Source organism: Sinocyclocheilus anshuiensis, unplaced genomic scaffold (assembly GCF_001515605.1).
Source record: "Sinocyclocheilus anshuiensis isolate Anshui unplaced genomic scaffold, SAMN03320099.WGS_v1.1 scaffold261, whole genome shotgun sequence".
In the NCBI taxonomy this organism is placed as follows: Eukaryota; Metazoa; Chordata; class Actinopteri; order Cypriniformes; family Cyprinidae; genus Sinocyclocheilus; species Sinocyclocheilus anshuiensis.
The window spans coordinates 689,055-716,566 of record NW_015536515.1 but is presented as its reverse complement, the minus strand read 5'-3'; the positions used below and the strand labels follow the sequence as shown (position 1 = coordinate 716,566).

Sequence of the window (27,512 nt, the reverse complement as noted above, 5' to 3'; positions counted from 1 at the left end):
GTTGTTCCCCTTGTAAAATTCGCATCCCAGGGTCTAAATATCACGTTATTGTGGTCGCTTCAACCAGCGGGAACAGTGTTAAAGTAGCCCGATTGCGCGGGAAAACCAAGGACCTGGCAACACTGCTCAGTATCAGAGTCACGTGATCGATTACAAACGATGTTTCACCGGCTGTCCGTGTCGGATTGTAAAATAAAATAAAAACCTCACTATTCTTGTGTTTCATCATAGTGAATTATAGTAGTTCATACTCTCAATTACTGCCTCACTTAATGGGTAAATCAATTTATCAGAGGGAGAAACTGAAAACACACACACACACACACACACACACACACAGACACACACACGTGGTAAGCTTTTATTTGTACACATAACATTGAAGCTATTTATGGCGTGTGTGCACTTGCTAATAGTTAAATATTAGTGTGCAATAAATGGTTTAGAAGGTACCGGACAAATATGCTTTATGTACAGTACAGTAATTCTATCCTCTCAGTTATAAATAAGACACAACAGTGGCGCTGTTTGCAAACACTACACTGGGTGACAAATGTGGTTCCGCCTGGGGTCGCATCTCTGCTTACAATCCATAGACTGTAAAAATATACAAACTAAAAAATATACAATCTATATAATATTATTACATAAAATCTGTTATCCAATAGCGCCTATGGTTACCATGTGACAACGCCGTCTAAATACTACTACTACTACTACTAATAATAATAATAATATAAACTTTGAAAGTGGTTGACAAAAAAAAACATATAAAATAATCAAAACAGAAATAATTAGTATTCAGAAAATTCATGGCTGTAAACCTGAACAAGTAGGCAATGACTGTAGACAAAGACAAATGTATAGTACAAAGCACAATGCAGTCGACTCATTTTTGACACAAATGGAACCTCATAGTAAATACCCGCCCCGCCCGTTCTGGCAACCTCTGCTGCCTTTCTATCTGCTCATTTCTGTGATGTTTACTGAAATCACGGAAGGCAATTCTCGCGAGATATGCCAGTCTGAAACGGTTCCTTTAAGGTGAGGTCCTGAAAGCTTAATCGTATATTATAGTCCTCAAACAGTAGTGCGATTATTCTTTGACGTGTGTTTCGCAGATTAAATGTTGTAATTTTCAAACCAGCGGTAGTCTTTTAGCGATAGGAGGGTGTTTTAGAAGGGAAAGCGAAGCAGCTCTTTGTTGCTACACATGGCGCTGGGCTTAAAGCAGTTTATTCATTTATTACTGTGTTCAAAGACCTTTGACATACTGTAGATATAGCCTACATGAAGATTCACAGGCGCTTGTCTTTGACCTGCTGAGCGCATAACACAGTTTGTGATGCATTCAGAACACGATCTGCACTGTACTAGACTGTGTTTACAGCTCAGGTTGCGTGCACAGTTGTGTCGTATGATTGTAGCATGCATGCATTTACTGGTATTTCTATAAAATGTTTCAGAAGAACTAATTTATCAAATATAGGCTTTGGCCTATAAAGCGGTTTGGGTCCAAATATGGAAATAACATTGGTTCTGAATGATTATCATAGTACTGTACCATGGTATTTACATGGTACTTCAAATAATAATTATTTTTTTTAATGATGCATGGTTTGTCACAACCCAAAAGTGTTGTTGGTCTGTTCTGATGGGTCAATGACAGGAGGGGAAAACAGATCTAAATAGAAATGTAACTGCCTGTGTGAAAACACTACACTTTAGCATACTTTACTTATGCTGGGAACTGAATGTAATAAAGGTTTCGGACACTTAATTGCATGTTGATAGAAATTAAATGAAAATGTATTAAAATTTAGAGCTTTTAAGCCCACTTAAATATATCTTATGTAATTTCATAATCTTATTGTTTTTGAAATATGGTTAAAGTGTACTGCTGAATGTGCTGAGTACTGTACCATGGTATTTACATGGTACTTCAAATAATAATTATTTTTTTTAATGATGCATGGTTTGTCACAACCCAAAAGTGTTGTTGGTCTGTTCTGATGGGTCAATGACAGGAGGGGAAAACAGATCTAAATAGAAATGTAACTGCCTGTGTGAAAACACTACACTTTAGCATACTTTACTTATGCTGGGAACTGAATGTAATAAAGGTTTCGGACACTTAATTGCATGTTGATAGAAATTAAATGAAAATGTATTAAAATTTAGAGCTTTTAAGCCCACTTAAATATATCTTCTTATGTAATTTCATAATTTTATTGTTTTTGAAATATGGTTAAAGTGTACTGCTGAATGTGCTGACAAGCATTTATGGTAAACTAAAATATACTTCAATGCAATTTCTGTTGTCATGTATTTAAATATATCTAATTACACTTTTTTAATGATAAAGTTGTCATTTATATAATTTAAAACATTAAGTTATGTGCTTTAGTATGTTAGTCAACATCAACGTAAGTGTACTTTCAAGCACAATGAAAGATTAAAACATTATGATTTAAAATATACTTTACTATTTACTGTTAAAATATAATTTGAACACAAAAAAGATATTCTGAAGAATGTTGGTATAACCAAACTGGACCCTTGGTCCCCATTGACTTCCATAGTTGTTCAAAATATCTTCTTTTGTGTTCAACAGAAGACGAAAAACTCAGAGGTTTGGAACAACTTGGGTGAGTAAAAGATGACAGATTTTAATTTTTTTTTTTGGGTGAACTATTCCTTTAAGTGGCCTGATATTTAATTAGCATAATATTGTCTGTAAGGACAGGTTTTTAAAAATATACTTCTAAGATTTAAGGTACACTAAAAGTGCATATTCAATTCAATTAAGCACACTTCTTTTTCACAAGCGTGTGCATAGTTCGATTTGCATATAGTAAACAGGCTTATATAGGGGGAGGAGAAAATGCTTCCCAGATCCTTTGTTTTACTTTGTAGAAGCCAGTCAAATTAGACTCATTGTGTGACATGCCTTCATCCTCAAAAACCATGAACAAGACTATTCAAAGTAAAAGAAAATATGACCCAGAATACATTAAATATGGGTTTGGTGTTGTGTTGTTCGCCATTTGATACCCATCTAGGTTCAAAAAGCAAAACCAGCTGAGAGCTCTATTTCAAACTTAATAGACTGTTTCAACTTTTTCCTTTTTAGATTCATGCTCACTGTAACAGCATCATGTCTCAACCGACAGCCTCATCTGTTCTCGCCCTGCATTCAAAAACACACAAGGACACAATCCTGCATGAATTTGACAAGCTCAGAAGAAGGGAACTGCTCTGTGACATAACCCTCATCGTAGAAGACGTGCACTTCAAGGCACACAAGGCTCTTTTGGCAGCGAGCAGTGAGTATTTCTCATTAATGTTCACCGCTGAAGATCAGGTAAGCCAGTCGGTGTACAAGCTGGATGGCATGGCTGCGAAAACCTTCTCGGCCGTACTCGAGTTTATCTACAGCGCAAATGTGTCTGTGGACGAGAGCAGCTCTGAGCAGCTGCTTGACATGGCGCGGTTTCTGGACATCCGAGATTTGCTCAAAGCCCACGAGGACCTTCAAAAGGACAGTTCAACGGCTGAAAACGTGATGTCTGCCGAGGGAGACAGTGTTGATGAATGCATACAGACAAAGCGTAAAAGAGGGCGGCCGAAAAAGAGCCTTCACACTCAGGATTCAAGCCAAAAAGAGGATCCAGAAACTGGTTTACCAGCACAAAGTACCTCTGAGTCCACAGAACCCCTCTTAGATCCCACTTCCCCACCGAGAGACTTCAGCGACAGCGACTATAACCCCAGAGAGGACAGACCCCGTCACAGCAAGCGCAAAATAAAGCGGCCTGTCAAGCTGAAGGGATACAGGTTAGGAGACGAGCTCTCGGAGCGCAAGGAGCCGGGGAAGAGAGGACGCAAGAGGAAGTACCCAGACACAGAGGCCAGGTGTGACCAGTGTGGGAAGGTTTTTAAAAACCATCTGTTTCTGAAGATACATCAACGCACTCACACAGGTAGAACTCCGTTTCTATTATTCTATACAATCGACTGAAAAGTAATGAGGCAACATGCAAATGAAAAACACAAACAGAAATAAAATTCAACACAATCTTGTTTGCATTACACACTAAACGGAATTAAATCTAGCATGTATGTATTCTGTTCACTTTTACATGTAGTATCATTGATATTTTGAATTAGATTATATTTTTATATATTCTGTTTTCGCAATGTAGTAATTTTGTTGTGTTTTTGTCATTTTTATTAGTTTTTGTATTTTTTAATATGTCTATTAGTTTATGTCTGTGTTTTTATGAATTTTATTTAGTAGCTTTAGGTTTAGTTATTATAGTACTTCAACTTTAAACGAAAATGAGAAATGTTGCCTCAGCAACTAGCTGAAATAAAATAAGTTTATGCTTTCTTAAATTTTATGTTAGTTGATGTTAAAAAAAAATTCTTGTTTTTAGTTTTAGTTTATGATAATAATAACTCTGTTTCTGTTAATTATACGCGATTTAAACCTGGATGATTGTAACCACTCTAAGTTCGTCTGCCTTGGGAAAGCTAGCGTGTCTCCGACATAGTGTTAACACTCGTTGCCTTCTCTAGTGCAGCTCAACCAGGTGTCGTCCCATTCATCGATATTTGTGATGTCACAAATCCCGGAAAATATTCGTTATAGTCCAAACGAGTCGTTCGTTGTAGTTTTTGAAAAGGGATTTCTGTTAAATAAAATATCTCCTTTTGAATTGGACTTTGAGCTTTGTAACTTTGCAGATCTTTTTTATGCTCAAACAGCAACATTACAGACTAACTAAAGTTGAAAAAGTGAAAAAGCTATTTCAATGTTATTTTAGTATCATTAATATACCCTATTATTTTGTTAATATTTTAAATTATATTTTATTTTTTGTATTTACTGTTTGTACTTACAAGTTTTTGTAATTACAAAAAAAAAAGTCTATTGTTTTTATTAATTTTATTGATTATTTTGAGTTATTTTAGTACTTAAAGTTAAACTTAACCAAAATGAGAAATGTTGCCTTGGTAACTAGATGAAATAAAATAAGTTTTATTTCAGTTAACGTTTAATTTATTTCAAGTAACGAAAATGTTTTTAATGGTTTTAGTTTTAGTTTGAATTAACTATAATAACACTGATTCTGTTAATTATATTCAAGCATTTCAGCAGAGATTATTAAGATTCATTAAATACTTAATGTAAAATGGCACTTTCCTTTCATGTAGGTGAAAAACCATTCAGATGCAGTGTTTGTGGGAAGGGTTTCACCCAGAAACACACTCTTTTGGTTCATCAGCGCATGCACACGGGAGAAAAGCCCTTCATCTGCACCATATGTTCCAAAGCGCTGTCCACGAAACACTCGCTACTGGAGCACATGAACCTACACGCAGGTAACACAAATATACCAAACCACTGCGATATACCGCTCATAATACGACCATTCAAATGTATGGGGTCAGTAAGATTATACTTTTATTCAGCAAGGATGCATTAAATTGATCAAAAGTGACAATAAAGACTTTTACATTGTTAGAAAAACTACTTAAAAAAAAAAAAAACGTTGCCAGCCCCAAACATTGGTATTATCACGGTAAATGTCCAAAACACCATGGTGCATGTAAAAAAACCCTGAAAATACTGTACTATCTGATGTTGTCTTTCCACAGAGAATAAATCTTTCAGTTGTGACAAGTGTGGGAAAAGCTTCAGTCAGAAGCGGCAGCTGAAAAGTCATTACCGTGTTCACACAGGAAAAGCGTTACCTGAGTGTGCACAATGCCATCATAAATTTATGGATGCAGCTCAACTGAAGAAGCACCTGAGAACTCATACTGGTAATAAACACATCACATTTACTGCATTGCAACTTGCATACTACTGTGCTGTATAAACCCCACTTTATTGCTGCAGGTGAGAAGCCGTTCACATGTGAGATCTGTGGGAAGTGTTTCACAGCCAAGAGCACACTACAGACACACATCATGATACACAGGTCAGAAACCAACATAAGTTCATTTGCACATTAAGACACTACAGGTGAATAGGGTAAAAATTAGGGATGCACGATATTGGATTTTTGCCGATATGCCGATATTTTTCAACTCTTTTTGGCCGATAGCCGATGGCGATACCGATATATTTCCTTTTGTTTGGAAACAACACCGAGTCTCTCCTGTGTGGAAATTATAAGCAAATTATTTTTAATTTTGTTTAGTTTTTAACAAGAACTTATTTGTTAGAATTAAATAAACAATAATGAAGTTCTTTTATAATGACAGTACATTGAAGCTTTGAAAATAACTATAAATAAGCTATATATCAATCGCTGCATTTTTTTTTCCAGAAAGATGCAGTAGTAACCTTAACATTTTATTTTAAGAATTAACATTTGCTCATGATTTTATGACATCAATTACTGCTTTATTTAATCAGAAACACAGTCTAAATATTATTTGTGTATTGTACTTTGTTTATTAAAAGTAGGCCAACAGCGCTCCCATACGGAATTAAAACTTGTTACTGAGCGGGCATTAGGACCTGGGGGAAGCTGTCACTGTACGTGCTATTACTGTTTACTCTATCACACACCTAAGGCTTCATTCTGTACAGTTTAAATGCAGTGATCCTAAACAGGCCGATTCCGATATTGGTCCGATAATATCGTGCATCCCTAGTAAAAATGTAATGTAACAGATAAATGTAATGTAACAGATATCACCATACTTCCCCATTTGAGTGAGTATATTAAGAATTGCAAACATTTTTGTATTTGTTTTCTGATGTTATTTTTATATATGCAAAGGAGGTATTGTCTAATTAAATGTGCACTCATTTGCATACAATTCCAGAGCAGAAATTCCAACATTGGATAAAACCAGGTACAAAATTCTTTAAAAAATCAGAAAATACTGCCATTGTTATATATGCACTAGTTAGTTTTGGGATTTGGCTGTTTGGCTTTTCGTAATGTGTTGTTTCAGAGTGGAAAGAAAACATCCAAAATACATTTAAGTGTTTATTTTATTGTACTTTATCTATTTGCATCAGTAGATTTCAATTACAATAAGTATCTTTAAAGGCTGTTTCCTCAAAATGAGTTTTTTCGCCACTTCAAGATCACTTATATACACTAAACTTTACAGGTTTACTTCTATTCTGGAGGTTTTTACAGAGGGGTTTATTCGTATATCATTTGCCTGATTTCATACATTTTATTCCTAAAACAGTGAGTTTGCCTTTGACAGTATTTTCTGATAAACAGATATTCAAAATCCTCTCTGTAAAAACCTTTAACTCTTATATGTCAACAAAATGAAACAAACATTTTGAACTTGGCTTTATCTAATGTACAGATCTCTGTTCTGGAAATGTATGCACAGTAGTGCATATTTAATAAGATAATGCATAATTTGCATATTTAACCATAACATTTCCTAAAACTTGTAATACAAAAAATTGCAAATGCAATCAATTAACCGGGGAATTGTGGTGTGAATTAAATTTTTTTACCCTACTCACCATGTCATGAAATGATCTTTCCCCATCCAGAGGAGAGAAGCCATACGTCTGCAACATCTGCGATAAGACCTTCTCTGACCCCAGTGCCAGGAGGCGTCATGTGGCGTCTCACACGGGTAAAAAACCGTTCACGTGTTCCATCTGCAACCTGTCGTTTGCCCGAATGGACAACCTTAAAGCTCACACCAAGACTCACAACAAGGAGCGTCAACAAGGAGAAGCTGAGACAACGGGGCCTGCGCCGGTGGAGGCCACGTCAGGAGCTGAAGAAATGCACAACATCCTCCAACTCCAGCCCTACCAACTTCCCAACCACCCCGAGCAGGAGATCCAGCTGGTGGTGAACAACATCAACCTGTGCCAGGATCAAAGTATCAGCATCATCACTGCAGAAGATACTTCTGTGGAACAGGGTCTCACGCTTCTCACCCAACCTTCTGGTCACGTCCCAAACCTGGCGCTGGTCACGCCAGATGGATTAGATGCCAGTACTCAAATCCAAACCATCAGTGTTTTAGGAAGTCAGGTGAGCGGCGGACAGCCAGAGCAAATGCATGTCATCACGCTGACCAAAGAAGCCATGGAGCAACTGCAGGTTCATCACGGAGGTCCACAACAGCTGCAGGTGATCCACCAACTGTCTGAGAGCTCTGCTGAAAATCCCAACCGGACGAGTCCAGCGGGAGGCATTCACATCAGCAGCCAGAGCGTGCAGCCCATCTCCATCAGCCAGACCAGCGAGCAGATCCCCAGCGATCAGATTCAGGGCCAAACCTTCCAGATCCAGGCTGGAACCGTCTCGTACCTCTACACCACCAGCATGACCCCGCAAAACTGAACTGACACAGCTTGAATCCGTTAGGACTCATAATGCTGATGCTTGTTCTCTTTTGTTGTAAATGGTTATATTTTAAGAGAGCAAAGCTGATTTCATTGAGAGCAAGCAGAAACATCTTTTTTAAAATAATGACTTCATAAAGTATTGCCATTATTAATTTGTTTTCTGTACTTGTTAAAATTCAACAAAAGAGAACAAGCATCAGCATTATGAACGAGTTTGTAAAAAAACAAAAAAACAATGCTGATACTTATTCTCTTTTGTTGTAAATGGTTATATTTTAAGAGAGTAAAGCTGATTTCATTGAGAGCAAGCAGAAACATCTTTTTTTTTTAATAATGACTTCATAAAGTATTGCCATTAGGGCTGCACAATTATGACAAAAATCATAATTGTCGATTATTCCCTTGAAATTGTAATTGCGATTATTAATTACGATTATCACAATTTACATTGAATGATGTTTATACCATTGTTTGATGCAACTGCATGTCGTATTTTTTTTTATGAAAATAAAAAAGCTGAAAACACTAACTGAAAAACTTTTAGTGCTTTTCTATAGTATTAAGCCTCAAATGTCAAATATACATCGGATTGGTTTCTTCTTTAAATTATAAAAAAGTAAAAATATGAATGGTATTGTAATGTTATACTAAAACTAAAATTAAAATAATGGGAAAAACCCTTAAGATAACATGTAGAAAGAAAAAAACGCATCTTAAGCACGCAGAATAACATAAGTGGACTTTGAACGATTAATTGCCGCTTTGAACGTTTACGTAATTCTGGCATCCATAATTGTAATCGCGATTAGAAATTTGATTAATTGTGCAGCCCTAATTTCCATTATTACTTTGTTTTCTGTACTTGTTAAAATTCAACAAAAGAGAACAAGCATCAGCATTATGAATGAGTTTGTGAAAAAAAACCCAATGCTGATACTTACTCTCTTTTGTTGTAAATGGTTATATTTTAATCAGTCATGCTGATTAATTGAGAACAAGCAGAAACATCTTTTTTGTTTTTTAAATTACTTCGATACGGATCATGAAGCATAGCCATTCTTCATTTGTTTTTGTACTTGTTAATGAGACTAAAGACAATAAATGGTTCACATAAATGCAACTCCAAACTATTTGTCCAAAAAACAATTTATTTAAGTGTTACTGTCCAGCATGTCACTGGATATTTGACTCAGTGGCATAAGTTTTTTCAACCAGTGCTCATTGCCATAGTTCAAATAATGATTCTATAATAATAATAATCTTTATTTTTATATAGCGCCTTTAAAGCAGCTTCTTAAGGCACTTTACATAATAAAACAGATAAAAATACAACACAAATTAAAAGAACATACTAGAATATAAAATTTAAGATAATCAAGAAAAAGCTAACCTAAAAAATGAGTTTTTAAGTAAGATTTAAAAGTACTTAGATTCTGTGTGTCTGATATAAGAAGGGAGTGCATTCCAAAGTCTAGGATGAGAAAGCCCTGTCCCCTACAGATCGTAAACTCCAGCAAGAAGTGCATTGCAGCAGTCTATGCGTGAAAATACGAAAGTATTAATAAGCCTTTCAGTCACAGAAAGGGATAGCATAGGACGGAGTCTAGCAATATTTCTGAGATGAAAAAAGGAGTTCTTAGTGTATTTCACATGTTGGACAAAAGACAGGCTTGAATCAAATATAATTCCTAAAGTTTTTATTTCGTTTGTAACTTCAAAACAGAGCCATTTACAATTTAAATTAGTGAGCCAGCTTTTACGAAGCTGATGAGAAGTGCCAACAAGCAAGACCTCAGTTTTTTCATTATTAAGTTTTGGGACATCCATGCTTTTATCACAGAAATACAATGTGATAAGAAAGAAACATCCACGTTTTGACCAGGCTTAGAGTGAATATAAATCTGAGTGTTGTCTGCATAATAATAATTAAGGCCAAGTGATCTTAAAAGTAATCCAAGGGGAAATATAGAAATGCTAAAAAGTAAGGGGCCTAAAATTGAACCCTGAGGAACACCAGTAGTGATGACAGACCACTCATGCAGACAAAATGTCGATGATCAGAGAGATGTGATCTAATCCACGTTAAAACCATCTCAGAAACACTAAAAACAGTTTCAAGACGGTTAAGTAAGAGATTGTGATTGACAGTATCAAAAGTGGCACTAAGATCAAGGAGAAGAATGGAGAGAGAACCAAAATCTGAGGCTATTAACAGGTCATTGGTAACCTTGATCAAGATGAGACTGAAGGGGCTCAAAAAGATTATTTATTGTAAGGTGATTGTGCAGCTGCAAGGCCATAATATGTTCTAAGATTTTTGCAAGAAAAGGAAGGTTTAATATAGGGCGATAATTATTAAGTAAATTTCTAATTTCTGTAATGCAAAAAACAAGACATATTAATCATTGTTTTTTTACTGTAAAAAAAAATACTTTTGCACACGTAATTATTTTTATTTATAAAATTACAGAAAAATTCTAATGTAAATGTATAAACATTGCATTTAAAATGTGACTTTGCAGTACTGAGCAGTGTTATTAATTTTGATGTTTTTGTCATTTATATTAGTTTTTTAAATATGTATATATGCTTTTTATTAACTTTTATTTCTGTTTTTTTTGTTGTTATTTTTAGTACAAGTTAAATTAAATGAAAATAAGATCTTTTATAGTTTATTTTAGTTCAGTTAATGTTTGTTGTATTTCAAGTAATGAAAATGTTTTCTTTAATGGTTTTAGTTAGTTTACTTTTAGTTACCTGGTAACATTGGTCAGATATAAGATAGTCCTGCTCCAAAATCAGTACAGTAATGATAATTTGGGGGAAAATGCAAACAATCTGAAAATGTGACATGCATATGCATCAGATTCACCCCTTAATGGTAAACATTCAGTTTTCATTAATGCACAAATAATCAGACCTGTCAGGGTCATTCAGGTTAGTGCAGGTTTAGGTTAGGGTCGTTTGGGCACAAGTAAAAATGTTCAAATGTCTGAAATAAATCAAAAGGTATTAATTAGTGCGGTTCGGGTTATTTACTTGTGACCCAATCTAAGATTCTGATATGTCAGGTGGTTAGCAGAAGCGTTTCCATCAGGAAGACTGGGTAACAGCGCCTCTGAAATGTCCAGACGAAGACGATTCTGTGAAATAGAACAATGGAATGTTGGAAGAAATATTTAAATTCACACCACATAATTCATGTTCTTTGTGCTATGATCAGACTTTTAGTATTTTTTAGACTTAAGAGTATTTTTGGTTGGACTATTCCTGTAATGCTTGGCATGTTAAATGACTTACTACAGAATCAAATAACTCACTGTTTTGGGTCTGTCCAGAGGCGTCCATGACTCTCTCCAACCCATTTCAGTACTGAGCTCATCAGTTGTGTTTATAAAGCTACTGTTTGTAAAAGACATAACCGAGTTGTTCCTGAGCAAACCTGCAATACAACAAGCCACAGAGGTGTACAAGTCAAGTTTAGAAGCAAAAAGACAGAGAGAAAACGACTGAGTGATTTACCTGCCGATGCATTTCTTAAATGTAGCCTTCTTGAGGAGGAGCTTTGGCGTCCTTAAACATGAAAAAAGTGAGTGATATGAATAAAAATGCTTCCTTAATGCTAAAAAAAGGTAACAGGAAATCAGTATTGTGAGCACCTGAAGTAAATGTAGATTTACACAACGCTGACTCAAAACTGTGGATCTGACTTTGTAGTGTGTCCACCTGCTGGAATGCTTCTAGTTTCAGGCTCCGCTCCTGATGAAGCTTACCTCTCACCTTCAAAATACAAGATACTTTACATTTATGCATGTGACAGATGCTTTTAACCATAGCCAAGTTATATTGCAGTAAAGGTATACATTTAATCAGTTCAAGAATTGAACCCATGACCTTGGTGTTGTTAGCGTTGTGCTTTACCGTTTGAACTTTTACAATTAAGACTTTCACAATATTTTAAAAAGTTTGTTTTTATTGTTTGATGTTGAAGTTTATGGCAAAACACTACAGGTGGATATGGTAAAAATTGATATCACTAACAGATACTTCTAAACTTCCCCCAGTTGATTAATCACAGTACATTAAGACAATTGTTATGTATTACAAGTTTCTGAAATATTATGTTTAAATATGCAAATGAGGCATTATCTAAATTAAAAAATTTAATAATTTGCAAACATTTCCAGAATATAAATCTGAATATTGGATAAAACCAGGTTCAAAATTCTTGTTAAATATGTGACGTGACGTGTGGCCAAGTATGGTGTCCCATACTCGGAATTTATGCTCTGCATTTATCCCATCCAAGTGCACACACACAGCAGTGAGCACACACACTGTGAACACACACCCTGAGCAGTGGGCAGCCACTTTTGCTGCGGTGCCCAGCCAGAACCAAAATACATTTTCACCATGTTTTTAGGAATAAAATGTTGTATAGATCAGCTGAATAATATAAGAAAAAAAAACTTCAAAATATAGATAAGAACAAAACTGTTTGGTGTAAGTGCTGCTGAAATGGAGAAAAAATGGCCTTTAAAGATATGCATTGTAACGGAAATCTACTGAAGCAAAAAAAAAAAAAGTGTGATTAAAAAAAACACTTAAATGTGTATTTTGAATGTGTTCTTTCTACTAGTCTAAAAGAAGACACGTTAGGGAAGCAGATTACCCCAAAATCTCAAAACTCAGCAGTGCATGAAAAAAAAAGTGGGTTTGCCTGTAGAGTCTTAACTTAACATTTATAATAATCATCATAAAGCCTGCAGTCCAGACTCACGTGTTTGATTTGCTTGTGGCTGCGTTGTTGCCGTAGCTCTGTCTCTTTGCTGTTTTTCTCGAGCTGTGCGCTCAGAGCCCTGAGTTGACTCTGTCTGTCCTCCATGTCTTCCTGCAGCTGCTCCAGACTCTGCATGCGCAGCACCTCCAGCTCCTGTCGGCTCTGTGTGTCTCGTGTGGAGCGATGCTCCATGTCCTGCAGCTTCTGAGACTGAGGTGTAAAGTGTATTTGACTACTATTCTAAAGTATTATGTTGGGGGATCTGTAGTTTATTTGAATTCTGTTATAACTGAATACTTGTACTTTTACATTTACAAGGTAAAAATAATAAGTTGTAGTCCAATACAATCAGTGTTAATTTGGTATCAGTGAGATCCTATTATTGATTTTATTAATATTTTAATTTGTTTTAGTTTTTATTTTTATATTTTCTGTTTCATTTTACATTTAAAGTTTAGTAATTTTGTTTTTGTAATTTTTTATTAGTTTTAGTTGTTTTTTTTAATATGTCTATTCGGTTTTTAATTTTATTTCAGTGTTAGTTTCAGTTTTTTAGTGCATAAAGTTAAACTAAATTCAAATGGGAACTGATGCCTTGGCAATTAGCTGAAATAAAATAAGTATGTTTTAATATTTTATTTTGTTTCAGTTAACATTTATTTCAAGTAACAAAATGTTTTTTTATGGTTTTAGTTTAAACTTGGTTAGCTATATTTTCATGTACATGTCATTTCTTTATTATTATATATAGTATTTAAAAATAAAAATAGTATTTTTATTTATTCTAATGTGACAAGAGTGAGTAGATGATGACAAAATGTTCATTTTGGGGTGAACTATTCCTTACAGTTTTTTATAATAACCATAGCTGCAGATGGATGAACTTAAGGATTGTGAACATGGTTCATGATTAGTCTTGCTGCTTAGTCTAAAAATCACTATATTCCAAAAAAATGTCATTGCAAAACCATCAACTAAAAATTTTAGCTGAAAGGTAACAGGTTTCAGTATACTGGTTCACTTTAACTTCTGCAGTGTCCTAGAGTTTTACACATTCACAACAGTGAGAAAACAATGATTTTTTGACAGGTTTCTTTAAAAAGTTTTTGCATCGAAATCTCTACTGCCTCTTGTTTTCAAGAGTCACATTAAAAAGCACAATTTAAAATTTAAAAGTACAATTAAATGTGAATACCTTCTTACTTTCACTTTCAAAAAATTTTGATAGAGTATCTGCATTTTAACTTAAGTACAAATTTTCAATACTTTTTACACCCCTGGACTAAGATCATAAGATTCAGTCTGGAAGCAGTGTATATATTTCAGGTACTTCCTGTCTTTATGATGGCTCAATATGCACACAACAAAGCCCAATTATGGATATAAAGATGAGAAGGCTGAGAGTGTTGTACCTGCTGAATGATCTGTCTCTGGATGTGCTCATATTCGCTCTTACACTGCAGCATGGCCTCCTGCACAGCATCGAGCTCTTGTTTTAGACCAATCTCCTTCTGCTCCGAGATCATCTTCACTTTAAGAGCTTCAGTTTTACACGACACCTCATTCTGGACACACAGGAGCAACATTCAGTTACTAAAGGGCAAAAGAAGAGGAGGAGAGGCTAGCCGAAGCCTGGTATTATTAAACACATGTGATTAATACCAGTTTCCACTGCAGCAGCTCTTTTTGTAGTTTCTCTTGAGCGATCACCAGCCTCCAGTGGTTAAAGGCTCTCAGTTTACACACAAGTCCAGCCAGCTTACTATTCTCCACATGAAGATCTTCTAATACTTCTTTCTGAATAAAACAAAGAGATAAAAGGTTGAATGTCACAAAGAAAAGCCCAGGTCACATTTAACCCCAAATAACAAAAAAAATTGGTCAATACATTTTGCATAAAAAACAAATCCTTAAGATTTTCTGCAATACTACATTGTTCATGATAATTTAACACATTACCCCCAGAATTTACATTATTGTACTGTAAATCTAATGTATAAATCATATAATTATTACATTTTAAATTTAATTCAATTTTAACAACATACACCACCACTAAACCTACATGGTCCTAAAATAGGCCTTATTTCTACAGGATTATTTTCATTACTGTATTAAAGATTTGGGAAATGTGCTAATATAAAATATATAAAAAGAGTATTTAGATTTATTGTAATGTGACTTAGGAAAACATGAGTGAGTAAATGATCACAAAATTACATGATAAAACATGTAATTAATAAAATTAGCTAAAATACATATATATATATATATATTTTAATAATTTGATTAATTACATATTTTATCATATTTATCATATATAATTAATATATATTAACTATATTCATTTTATTTTAGTTAATTCATTTGTTAATGAATGTTGTATTTATATATATATATATATATATTTTATTTTTTTATTTGTTAGATTTAAACAATATACATTTCGGCTATTCCCTTATAACAAAGCTCATTCTAGCGGTTCACCTCATGAAGTGTGTGAATGAGGGTCTCGTTATCATTAGCGGAGGATAATTTATTTTTCAGTTTGATGATTCTGTCCACGCCTTCCTTCCTCACGCTGCTCACCAGCTGTCGCACATCATGGTCCATATTCACATGGTATTTGTCCAGACGTGACTGTGGGCGGCACAGAGAGCTGAGCCAGCTGACATCACGCTACATATACTACTCATGTTTTAATGATTTTATGAAATCATAGTCCATATGTCAAAACCGAAAGCTTACACACCTTCAGAAGAACGCATGTGGAGAAGAGCTGGCGAACCAGCGTGTCATAGCGCTCTCTGTGTTTGAGGTTGAGATGTTGATCTAAGCTTCTCTTCTCCTCCTCCACTTGACTTACTCTGGCACGCAGAGCTGTGATGTCAACCATCATCCCACGACACACATCCGCCACCTGAGATTAGATGTGTTTACTGAGCAGTACTGAAGAATCATGGTGATATATGCACAAACCCGAGTTTACCTTTCTGTAGGGGTCACTAGCCTGCATTTCTTTGGCTTCTAGCTCTTTAACATCCTGTGGATACAGATGTTCACAGGTGAGAAAGATGCATACATCTTGCTGCAACTCTGCTGAATCTATCACTTCACTAACAGTTGCTGTTTTATTTATTTATTTATTTTAAATTAATACTTTTATTCAGCAAGGATCCAAGGACATTGTTAATAATCAGAAATGTTTCTTGAGCAGCAAATCAGCATATTAGAATGATTTCTGAAGGATCATGTGACACTGAAGACTGGAGTAATGATGCTGAAAATTCAGCTTCAGTATCTCAGAAATATATTACATTTTAAGAGATATTAAAATAGAGAACAGTTATTTTAAACTGCAATAATATTTCACAATATTACCGTTTTTACTGTATTTTTAATCAAATAAATGCAGCCTTGGTGAGCAAAAGAGACACAAAACAATAAATAGTGTAGATGTACCTGCTCTCTCTGGTAAAGAAGTTGTTCCTGCTGTTGAAGGATGTGCTCGTAAAACTGGGAATATCGCTGGAAGACGCTCCGCTCGCGATTCATGACAGCACAAGTGAGTTCAGTCAAACACTCCTGCAGATGCGCGCTGGAGAACGTCACCTGGAAAACACTCATTGTTTATATATCAGTCCATTACATGGCATCTTTATCATGACACTGAAAAATGCTATCGTAACCATATACTCTTTCAAATAAAGGTTCTTTATTGGCATTGAAGGTTCCATGAACTTTATAGTGGAAAAAGGTTCTGTAGAATATTAAAATGTTTTTCGCACTACGAAAAAAAAATGTTTTTTAAGAGCTGTACACTGAAAGGTGGTACTGTCCCTTTTGGGACCTTTATTTTTAGAAGTGTAGCAAGAAATATTTACCTGTGCATCAATCTCACGCTCAACACCTTTCACCAACCGCTGGATGAAATCCTCCACAATCTGCGGTCTCTCTAGAGAGACACTGTTCTTCATCGAAGGCCGTTTCCACAGTTCTTATTGACATGTGAAGACAGCAGAAGAAGACCAATGCATTTCAGAGAGGACGAAAATGTTATAATATCCTAAATATATATGAGACTAGCTGTGGGGAAGTTTATTGGCTTTCAGAGAGAATCAGGCTCAGCGCCATCCTCCCGTCGTGCTCTTTTATGCTGGGTACCTGCGGGGAGCCGCGCATCATGCCGTGAGCGCTCCGACATCACTAGAGTCATTTCACTGTTAATCCTCTTCTGAAGCGCTCGGATCATGTCACACTCCGTGATCTCCAAGAGTCTCAGTAACTACAACAAACAGGCAAAAACATCAGTCTGAAATGGACTATGCCAAAGACGTCAATCCAAAGAATCTTACTAATGAACTACCAAAATGCGACCTCACAATTTAGGATTTATTATTTCTTACTTTTAAGAACGCATCATGGCTGCAGACCTGAACATTTATAATGAATATTCCCCAAATCTGAATCACTTATTTTGTTTCATAGTCATAGAGCATACTGACTTGACTGTTCAAATCTTTGCTTTACAGACCCCAGTGTTTCAAAATAAAGAGCAGGTGAACATAAGTGTTATTTTAGTATACTTTTATAGTTTTTTTTTTTATATTATATTTTGAATTACATTTAATCATTTACATTTAAAATAAATCAAATTAAATCTAAAGCATTAGCAGATGCTTTATATTTTATTTTATATTTTATACAGTTTTCATTTTAATTTTAGATAATTTTTTTAGTATTAGTATTTTTTAATATTAGTATTTTAGTAAATTAACTATTTAAGTTAATTTATTTTTATTCAAGTTTTAGTTTTTATTTATTCCAGTTATTACTTTTAGTGCTTCAACTTAAACTTCATATACTATTATAATTTAAAATTTATATGCAATTATAGTTTTTATTAATATTTCATAAACACACTTTTTTCATTTTAATTTTACTTTCTTTTTTTTAGCATTTTGTTCTGTGGTTCTATCATTTGTATTAGTAGTTTTTTTTTTCTTTTTAAATATTAGTATTTAGGTTTCATTCATTTTTATTTCAGTTTTAGGTTTAATTCAGTTTTAGTTTTTATTTATTTCCAGTTATTTTTAGTGCTTCAACTTAAACTTCATATACTATTATAATTCATAATTTAAATGCCATTATAGTTTTTATTAATATTTTGAATTAGCTTTTATTTTTATGCTTTCAGTTTTCATGTTATTTTACTTTCATTTTTACAAATTTTGTTTTAATTAATAATTTGAATTAGCTTTTATTTTTATATTTCAATTTTCATTTTCATTTTAGAATTTTTTGTGCTTTGTCATTTTTATTATTTTTTATGTTTCTATTTAGGTTCAATATATTTTTATTTCATTTTTAGTTTTATTTCAGTTATTCCCATTTAGTAATTTTAGTTAGGGTTATTTGCCAAGGAAAAAATTCTTGTTTAGTTTAATTTAGTAAATTTTTGTTTAGTTTAAGTTTTTCATTTACATTTTATTTTCTTTTAGTTTTATTTCAAATAAAAAATGTTTTCATAGTTTTACTTTTAGCTAACCATAACAGCCCTGTTTCACATGCACTACCTGCCACATTTTGACGTCAGCTTCTGCTGCTCCAGGTGGTGGAAGGACAGACTGAGTCTGAGACAGCAAAATCTCATATTCCTTCTCCTTATCCATCTGCTGAGCCAGAGCTTGCATGCTGGGAAAGTAAATCTCCACCCTACAACACAAGATCACAGGTCAGATCAACCCTACAACACAAGATCACATACGTATTTGTTTCACCATAAACCTTTATGAAAGAGTGAGTGTTTAATAGTGATGAAATGTTCATGACCTGTAAAGCTGAGACAAGTGTCTAAACTGTGCAGTGGTGTTTATTTTCTCAACACCCGTCTGTCGTTGAGTCCAGCTCTCTTTAAGAGCTTCCATCTGCTTCCAGAGCAGTAAAAATCCCCGCTGCTTCATCAGGGACTCTATGGGGTCTTGAGTTTTAGACGCAACCTCCGTTTTCCTCTCCTCATTTCCCATGTTATCATTAAGAACCTGAACGATGACAATGAGATAAATGTGCTTCAACAAACAAAGATGTATGAACACACTATGAATCTACACTCTCAAGTTACAGAAACACAGAACAAACACCTCAAGATCAAGATTATTTTGTCACAAAATTGAACATTTCTTTGAATCGCAATTCAGTAAATTTCTCATCTTGCCATTCCAACTTTTGATACTTGTGGTGTTTGGGCTAATTAAATGTGTTCCCACTTTTTAGAATTTTTTTCCATTCATTTTTCCCATAGGGATTTAAAAAAAAAGTTTTTGTCAATGAGTTAAAAGCCATGAACCAAACCAACCAGCTATGAGGTGAATCACAACATTACACACTTTGATTTGAAGCAAAAAAGTATTTGAGAATCGACAAAAAGAAAAAGGTACAAGACTAGCTACTTAACAGCTTTAATTTTAACTACAATCCCATGAAGCATTGCGAAAGACATAATCAATTTAATATGATAGTGAAATATAAACTATTTGTTTAGAGTTATTGATTATATCTGTATAAACAATATATTTTCAGTTTATAGCAAAAAAAAAAAATGCTAGCCATGACTCTGCTGAAATTTTTGGCACAGCATCATGGGAAATGTAGTTTTTACACCACAAATTCTACTGTTAAATTATTATTTTAACAATAAGTTGAAATAATGTGAACAGTCAGCTTCAACAAAAGCATATACAGTCAATCAAAAACCTCTGAGCTCAAAACAGGTCTGTCTTTAAAGACTCCCCAATGGAGATTTTACTTCCAGAACTCGACTTTTGTACTTAAATCAGCTTTCCAACTTATGAACCAAATGGGAGACAATCTTAAATTCTGAATGACTTCTCTATCAGATGTTGTGGTGATGTCGGGGTCTCCTGTGGTCTGTAGCTGGAGCGGCGCTGCATCTCTTCCACTACTCAGCACATCATCAATAATCAGGGATACGCCCAGAATCGCCCCATTAGCCTCCATTCTACAGCGGTCATTCAGATCACAGAGGCAGAGCTACAAAAACACAAGATTACATGACCCTGATCCCAAATGAAGCAGAGGAAGACTAAAACATGTATTTATAAAGTAACACACCTGCATGTAATGCTCAATCGGTGAAACATCCCATATACCCAAAGGATGCGATCCATGGATTGCAATGAAAGATCTCCATGGATACCATTTTTGGGCCTGAAACCACAAATAAAACACTAAACACTAGTGAAGGAAGAACATGTATGCTGGACAGGCCTGGTGGTTCCTCACCTGAAGGCAGGCTGGTTCTAGCGGTTCAGGAACAGAGAGGAAATTGGCTCCTCCCATCACGCTGTCATTCATGATTGGGAGGGCGTGGCTCATGTTTTCACTCACACTCTGATAGGCCGAGAGGTTTCCAGAGGAGAGGAACGCCTCCCTTGTGGTGAAACAAAAATGGAAATGCCATGTTTTAAAACAATGTGAATATGCGTCAATGAAAATGGGTCATTTAAAGACATTTACTTAAAGGGATACTCCACCCCAAAATGAAAATTTTGTCATTAATCACTTACCCCCATGTCGTTCCAAACCCGTGTTTGGAACGACATGGGGGTAAGTAATTAATGACAAAATTTTCATTTTAGGGTGGAGTATCCCTTTAAGAATATCCAGGATTATTATAGTTATCTAAAACTAAAACCGTAAAAAAAAACAAAAAACATTCTTGTTACTTGAAATGAAATAAATGTAAAAACAAAACGTATAATTATTTTTTCAGCTAGTTGCCAAAGCAACATATCTCATATTCATTTGTAGTGAACAGCGAATTCCAGGGCCCAGTAAATGGCGGGGCCCCTCTCTGGCCACAATATTCAAGAGGTCCTCGCTGCAGCCTGTAGCACGATGACGTAGCTGGATCAGATCCAATACGTATTGGATTTGACGATCATGCGCAGTATTGAATTTTAATGCGCATGCGCAAAGTGGGACTGTCATTGAAGCTGGTATTTAATGTAAATTAAACTGTAATTATTACGAGATATAGGCCTAGGTGTGTTTCATAGGCTTACACAAATTATATTATACTGTGATTTTAAACTAGTAGTGTATTCAAACTTTATTTAAGCAACGATGGCATAGTTTTGAATGAAAGAGTTTGGTATGTAAGCTATGTTTATTTTTTATTAGTTTGATTCGTTTTATAAATTAAACTCTACTAATTACAATTTAGTTTGTTCTTTATGAAAAAAATGGGGTATAACTATTGTCTTTATTTTAGACATAAACCATCCATTATCTTTCTCTCTCTCTCTCTCGGGAGACTTTTTTTGAGTGTTGTATCAGATGATAGTATGAAAAGCAACTAATTAAACATTTCTTTGACCTGACTGAGGCGTTATTAGCGAGGTAAAGTCTTAATATAAATTTAATGGTTGTTTTTTTATTTTTGAGAATGTTTGTAATAGCTAGAATAATATAAAATCTAAATGAACAAAATGGATCGGCATTAATCTAATATCCCCAATTAAATTTAAATAAACATGACGGATACAATCAAAAAGACATTTAGGCTAACTCTGATAGACTGACGCATATCGTAATAATTAGCAATTGGCAGTGCAACGTCTGCATATCAATCTTGTTGTATCCTTATAATAATGGATACAGCACTGTGCATCCTGGCGATAACATATGAAATGCAGGCTATTAAAAATAAATAAATAAATAAATAAAGCTTTGAAGTTGCCGGTATAGACGAAAACATCGCGGATGAATTTAGACATTAAAGTTTTTACATTGTAATGTAATGTAGGTCATCGTGTAGATATGTAATGTAGGTCAAAAACCCTTGCTACATGTACTGCGTTAGACTTCACTTAGACCAAGTCGTTAGACTAAGTCGCTGTGGATAAAAGCGTCTGCAAAATGATAAAATGTAAATAAAAATATGAATTTATTCGAGACCTACTACAGCGCACGCGCGTAAAATATCCACTACGTAGTGGATATAGTCCAGCTACGTCATCGTGCTGCAGGCTGCAGCGAGGACAGACTCACAATATTGGACAAAGGTTTTCTGCATTTTGATTGGATCTTGGTGGACTAACAAAAGTAAACTGTCCAACGCCATCAGATAAAGACACTAGGACAGCAGCCAGACACCTCTTTGAGGGCAAGAAGACAGACCTCTGGTACCAAGCCTGGGAAGGACAGGACTTCTCATTGGTCAAAATTAGTGGTCGACCGATATAGTTTTTTTGACTGCCGATGCCGATATCTTGGAAAGCAGGGTGGCCGATGGCCGATGGCCGATATAAAGCCGATTACAATTTTATTTATTTAATATATTTAATATATTTATTGCGCTAGGGTATTTGCATAAGGCGATCTGATTGGCTGACACCTGCATTGGTGCTTGAAAAGTTGAAAAGTTTTCAACTTTTGCCGCAAGCAATGGACCCGACGCGACGCGACGGACCCACAATTCATTTCATTTCGCCAACGCTTGACGTCACTCCATTCAAAGTAAACGAGAGGCGTTGACGCCGACGCCCCGTGTGAATGGGGCGTAAGGTTTTGGCCTGTGACCGCCATAAAAATTCCTTAGGACCTCCAGGATGCAGCAGCAGTGGGTGAAATAAAGAGAGATCACAGAGATCCAACCAAATCCATTCATAACTGTGTTTTCAAACCTTAAACTGAAGCAAACTACAACACACCTATCTTACACTTATTCAGAGAAATAAGTATTCTCAGTGACAGCGATGTGTAGTGCAACATCTTAAACTCAGCTGTTAATGGACAAATGAATGCATGCATGACAGTTCAATCTTTTCCCATCATGTTTGGACTTAATGCTTTCGTAACATTGCCAAAGGTATTCTGGTTGTGGTTTGGAAAGTGAGAAATGCACTGGTAAAACTTTAGAGACACTTTTCTAACTTCTAACTTTGTTTGGACTATGCAAATAAGTTCCACAGGAGGAAAGAAGGGTGGGCCACACCGTGTCCCCCCGCTGTGATGGAAACAGCCAATCACAGTACAGAAATGGAGAAGCGGCAAATTGCAATCTCGTATTCTCGGATTTCTGCTCCTTTCCCCACTGCATTGTTACCAGCATAACCAGTGGAAGAAGTCACCGCCACAAGACTGCTAACTCGACCACAGAGAACGTACATATCACTTATCCAAACCTCTTCCAGAGACCTTGGCTGCTGTATATTATCAGTATAAGATTTTCTAATTTACCGGTATATTAGATGTTATATAGCTGATCAGTTAAGAACAAATAATCCCTTTTGTTAATAATATGTATTTTATTACACTTGTGTCTTCCTTATGTTGATAATACAGTAAGAGGTTCTACAAGTTAGATATCCCACCAATCGTTCTTATCTGATGTACTCATAACCGCACCTTAAGTGACACGTGATCCAAAAATCATAACGTCATCGGTGACGTGAATACCCATCACTACACTATTTTGCCTCCCTAGGTTGGCGAAAGCAAAATCACCACACATTTAATAACTTGATGTACTAAAACAAAAACTACAAATTATTTATTTTACTTTATATATTAATTTAATTTAATTTATTTTACATATCACATTTTAAACAACTATTAAAAATGAAAAGAAAAACAAACAATAAAATAAAATAACTAAAATGAAAACAGAAAATAAAAATACATTCAAAATATGAATAAAAATTATAATAGTATCTCAAAATAACACTGAGACTACTGTTAATAAAGGAAAAAAAATATTTGTAAAATATTTATGAAGAGGGTATTTCAGGCTGTCGAATGGTGAAACCGACAAAAGACAACAAACAAAATTCATTATATTTTTTTACAAATATTTTTACCTTAAAAATGCTTAAAATGCTTTTATTTTTTGTAATAATAATAGTAATAATAATAATGTGTACATTAACATCTATGCAAAGTTTAAGAAAATTAGGAAATGTTATTATATATTACTTAAGTATTATTTCCTAGTGTTTTCAATATATTTCTTCATTGGAAGTCATTGAAAATAAAAATGAAAATAAAAGCTTTTCAAAACTGTATGAATCCAGCATGAATACAAATATTACTTTAATATTACTTTGGAGCATGCATTTTAAACTAGATTTTTCAAAAACGCTCTCCTCTATATCATCTCAAACATCATTATTTGTCACTGGCCCTAATCCTGTGAAATCTGTAAATTATCAGCACCTGATCATGTAGCGCACAGCAGTATCAAAGCGCAGGAAGAGCACGTCCCTGTGTAGCTGCAGGAGCCGCGCGACAGCCTCTGAACTTCTGGGCTCACAGAGAGAGTCAATCTGTCGCTGGACGTCCCACAGTTCAGCCCCTTTGGACAAACATCAGAGCATAAGGAAACGCTGGGCTGGACAACACACAATATCGGCTAAAAACAACACAGGGTAATGTGTGTTTCCAGAGTTATCATATACCGATGCTCTCTAAGCCGCCCCAGTCTGCTGTGAGCCTCTGAGTGCTGCTGGGACTGAAGGAAGTGTTCGGATTCCCCAGCCGAGCAAAGCTCACCAGGTAATATACAACGTCATGAAGAGCTGAAATAATCTGCAGTGTGTTTTGAAGAGCCTGGTGACATTCCTGTAACAAGAATCCACTAAAATCAGCTGATTCAAACACGTCAAGCAAAAATGATGAGGAAAATGTGTTTTAATGAGAACTGGCACACTGTGTCATGTTTATTAGTCACCTTCTCCTCTAGAGCTCTGAACATGAGCAGCACTTCAGTGTAATGAGGGATGAACCACAGGTTTACCAGACACTTTCCATCAGCTGATAACAGCCTTCTGGGACGAGGCTGAAATGTCCTGAATAGCCAGAAACAGTTATGATTTAGAAAGACATTTACTCTGTGGAAACTGATGACACTTACTTACTTTCTTTCTTTCTTTGTTTATATTGACTACTTTGTCTATTTTCTATGTAACATAAAATCAAATTTAAACATTTAAAAATGTAGGTCTATCTGACTATCTATCTATCTGTCTGTCTATTTATGTATGTATGCATTTATTTATTTAGTCTTGTTTGTTTGGTTGTTTATTTGGACTTTCCCCCATATTTTTAATAATGCAAAATTAATCAAAACTATGAAAAACATCAAATTTAAGCATTAAAATAAAACTGATTATTATTATTTATTTTATTTTTTTTAATTTAGTTTGTTTGTTTGTTTTAACTATTTTCCACATTTTGAATAATATAAAATCCATCAAAACTATGAATAAAATATAAATATAAAATAATATATAAACATTTAATTTTTATTTTTCACTCCCACCATTCACTATTCAGCCCAACTCGTGCATTAAAAAAATATTTTTTAAACAATTTATATTTGTCTACAAAATGAAATGTTCAAGCATTTAAGCACAAGCCTTTTGAGTGTTATTGAGTGTTACTTTCCAGTGTTATTTTAGCATCATTTATACTATTATAGTTTTTATTAACATTCAACATTAGTTTTTTGTTTTCTGTTTTCATTTTAATTTTAATAAAAGTTTGAGTAATTTTATTGCTTGCTTTTGTCATTTTTATAAGTTTTTGTATTTTAAATAATATGTCTATTTAGTTTTTATAACATTTTTATTTCAGTTTTGTTTATTTTAGTACATCAGTGAAAATGAAAAATGTTGTCTTGGAAACTAGCTAAGAATAAAATAATTTTACATTTATTTTGATTTATTTCAGTTAACATTATTTCACTACAGGCAATGAAAATATTTTTATAGTTTTAGTTTCAGTTAAGTATAATTATCCTGTTTTGATCAATAGTTGTTAAAGGTTTTTAAGTTGATTAAGCAGATAAATTCAGCCGTGTGTCCAAATGTTTGGCCAACAAGACTTAACATGAATGTTATAGGAACATTCTGTATGTATTTTCTTCACCTTGGATCAGGACACAATCTGTCATCTGACTGCAGGTCTGATCTGGATTCATTGGGTTTTCCCATCACAAAGTAATTGTCACGGATATGCTGCACCTCATCCAGCAGTGAGGAGAGACTGTGGCAAAGAGCAACAACCTGCCCTCGGACACAATACTGTGACATACGCTTGTTAAATCTGAAAGAGACACATAATCATTGCTGCTGCAGAGAACACCCTAATATAAAATTTAGGGTAATTTCCTCATTTTATAGAAAATAAAGAGAGGGAAACACTGTTTACTGACTAAACATACTTGTGACAGAACTCCAAAATCAGTTTCCTCTTGATCCTGCCCACTTCTTCCTATTGAGAGAAGGATGGATGGATGGATGAAAACTGAGGTACATTTCCATTTATTTTGCGAATATAATCATGATCACATACAGAGTTTAACTTCAGTGCACTCATCTGTTCTTTCTTCTTTATAAACGTGTTCAGCATTTCATCTCGAAGACACACTTTCTCCAGCTGAATGGACACGAAAGCACCTGCAAGCCTGAATTACAAAAAATATTTCACACAGTCATTCTATACTCAGATAAAACATGTCTTAATGTCCATTTTTGAAAACTTTATATCCAGATTACTTCACATATTGGTGAATTACACAAAGAATTGCATTGTATTTTGCACAAGAATATGACTGAGATTCAAGGGGTCATATGATGCGATTTCAATGTTTCCTTTCTCTTTGGAGTGTTACAAGCTCTTGGTGCATAAAGAAGATCTGAAAAGTTGCAAAGACTAAAGTCTCAAATCCAAAGAGATATTCTTTATAAAAGTTAAGGGTCAACCACGCCTACCTAAAACGGCTCGTTCTAACACGCCCCCACATATCTACCTCACTATGTGGGAAGATTTGCATAACGCCGCCCAAATGTTCACGCAAAGAAAGAAGGCGTAACTTTTATTCTCGCTGTAGTATTGTTGTTGCTGCCGCCGCCATGTCGTGAAGGCACTGTGTGTTTCATTGTGAAAGCGAAACTACTTTGTTTGGCCTTCCAAAAGAGGACGATATCCGCTTCGTCATGCATAGAGCTGATCCGTGCTGGTCGCTGAGGAAATACATCAACTTCGCTGTGGATCGCCGGATCGGCTTTCACCGTGGACGAAGCGGAGTCCAGCCCGGGGTCGTCACATGTGGTTGCCACAAGCCCGCCGGCCGCTCCTTCATCGAATCCGCCAGCCGCGCCGTTCTCAAGCCCGCCGTGTGTGACGCTGTGAAAGCGAAACTACATTGTTTGGCCTTCCAAAAGAAGACGACTAGAAATCAGTGGTTAAGTTGTATTTACAACACTGTTCCAGAACAGTGCAACCCAAATATTCAGATGTGTGCAGCACATTTTATGGAGAACTGTTTACTGATCCTGGGAGAGTAAC

The 27,512-nt window shown here is 35.0% G+C and overlaps 2 protein-coding genes across 3 annotated transcripts in view; one reads left to right on the top strand and one right to left on the bottom strand.

Moving 5' to 3' along the window:
• Window positions 1-981: 981 nt before the first annotated feature.
• On the top strand, window positions 982-8,713 carry zbtb24 (zinc finger and BTB domain containing 24). 2 transcript variants are annotated; one of them, XM_016491702.1, is made up of 7 exons: window positions 1,014-1,044; window positions 2,615-2,648; window positions 3,134-3,983; window positions 5,221-5,388; window positions 5,665-5,832; window positions 5,909-5,990; window positions 7,547-8,713. In XM_016491702.1, the coding sequence occupies exons 3-7, from the start codon at window positions 3,158-3,160 to the stop codon at window positions 8,352-8,354; spliced, it is 2,052 nt and encodes a 683-aa protein (XP_016347188.1). In that variant the 5' UTR covers window positions 1,014-1,044; window positions 2,615-2,648; window positions 3,134-3,157; the 3' UTR covers window positions 8,355-8,713. The 2 variants fall into 2 exon arrangements, with proteins under 2 accessions (XP_016347199.1, XP_016347188.1); XM_016491713.1 differs by lacking the exon at window positions 2,615-2,648 and having other exon boundaries at window positions 982-1,044; window positions 7,547-8,712.
• A 2,567-nt stretch (window positions 8,714-11,280) lies between these two features.
• Window positions 11,281-27,512, bottom strand: part of si:ch73-242m19.1 (coiled-coil domain containing 162) — a 30,067-nt gene continuing 13,835 nt past the window's right edge. Inside the window, exons 23-46 of the mRNA XM_016491677.1 lie at window positions 26,517-26,628; window positions 26,386-26,435; window positions 26,091-26,267; window positions 24,892-25,009; window positions 24,620-24,782; window positions 24,378-24,516; window positions 20,442-20,589; window positions 20,271-20,366; window positions 20,025-20,189; window positions 18,972-19,180; window positions 18,716-18,854; window positions 17,304-17,424; window positions 17,024-17,136; window positions 16,602-16,751; window positions 16,129-16,182; window positions 15,892-16,059; window positions 15,627-15,779; window positions 14,802-14,936; window positions 14,552-14,704; window positions 13,140-13,349; window positions 12,019-12,139; window positions 11,882-11,932; window positions 11,680-11,801; window positions 11,281-11,502 (exon numbers count right to left, since the gene is read on the bottom strand). Of these exons, the coding sequence (XP_016347163.1) occupies window positions 11,395-11,502; window positions 11,680-11,801; window positions 11,882-11,932; window positions 12,019-12,139; window positions 13,140-13,349; window positions 14,552-14,704; window positions 14,802-14,936; window positions 15,627-15,779; window positions 15,892-16,059; window positions 16,129-16,182; window positions 16,602-16,751; window positions 17,024-17,136; window positions 17,304-17,424; window positions 18,716-18,854; window positions 18,972-19,180; window positions 20,025-20,189; window positions 20,271-20,366; window positions 20,442-20,589; window positions 24,378-24,516; window positions 24,620-24,782; window positions 24,892-25,009; window positions 26,091-26,267; window positions 26,386-26,435; window positions 26,517-26,628 (3,175 nt within the window). The 3' untranslated portion in view covers window positions 11,281-11,394. The remainder of the gene's footprint in view (window positions 11,503-11,679; window positions 11,802-11,881; window positions 11,933-12,018; window positions 12,140-13,139; window positions 13,350-14,551; window positions 14,705-14,801; window positions 14,937-15,626; window positions 15,780-15,891; window positions 16,060-16,128; window positions 16,183-16,601; window positions 16,752-17,023; window positions 17,137-17,303; window positions 17,425-18,715; window positions 18,855-18,971; window positions 19,181-20,024; window positions 20,190-20,270; window positions 20,367-20,441; window positions 20,590-24,377; window positions 24,517-24,619; window positions 24,783-24,891; window positions 25,010-26,090; window positions 26,268-26,385; window positions 26,436-26,516; window positions 26,629-27,512) is intronic.

Coding starts and splice junctions, on each gene's coding strand:
- zbtb24 (XM_016491702.1), top strand. CDS start 3,158: ATGTCTCAACCGACAGCCTCATCTGTTCTCGCCCTGCATTCAAAAACA. Junction 3,984..5,220: donor ACATCAACGCACTCACACAG/GTAGAACTCCGT, acceptor CCTTTCATGTAG/GTGAAAAACCATTCAGATGC. Junction 5,389..5,664: donor GCACATGAACCTACACGCAG/GTAACACAAATA, acceptor GTCTTTCCACAG/AGAATAAATCTTTCAGTTGT.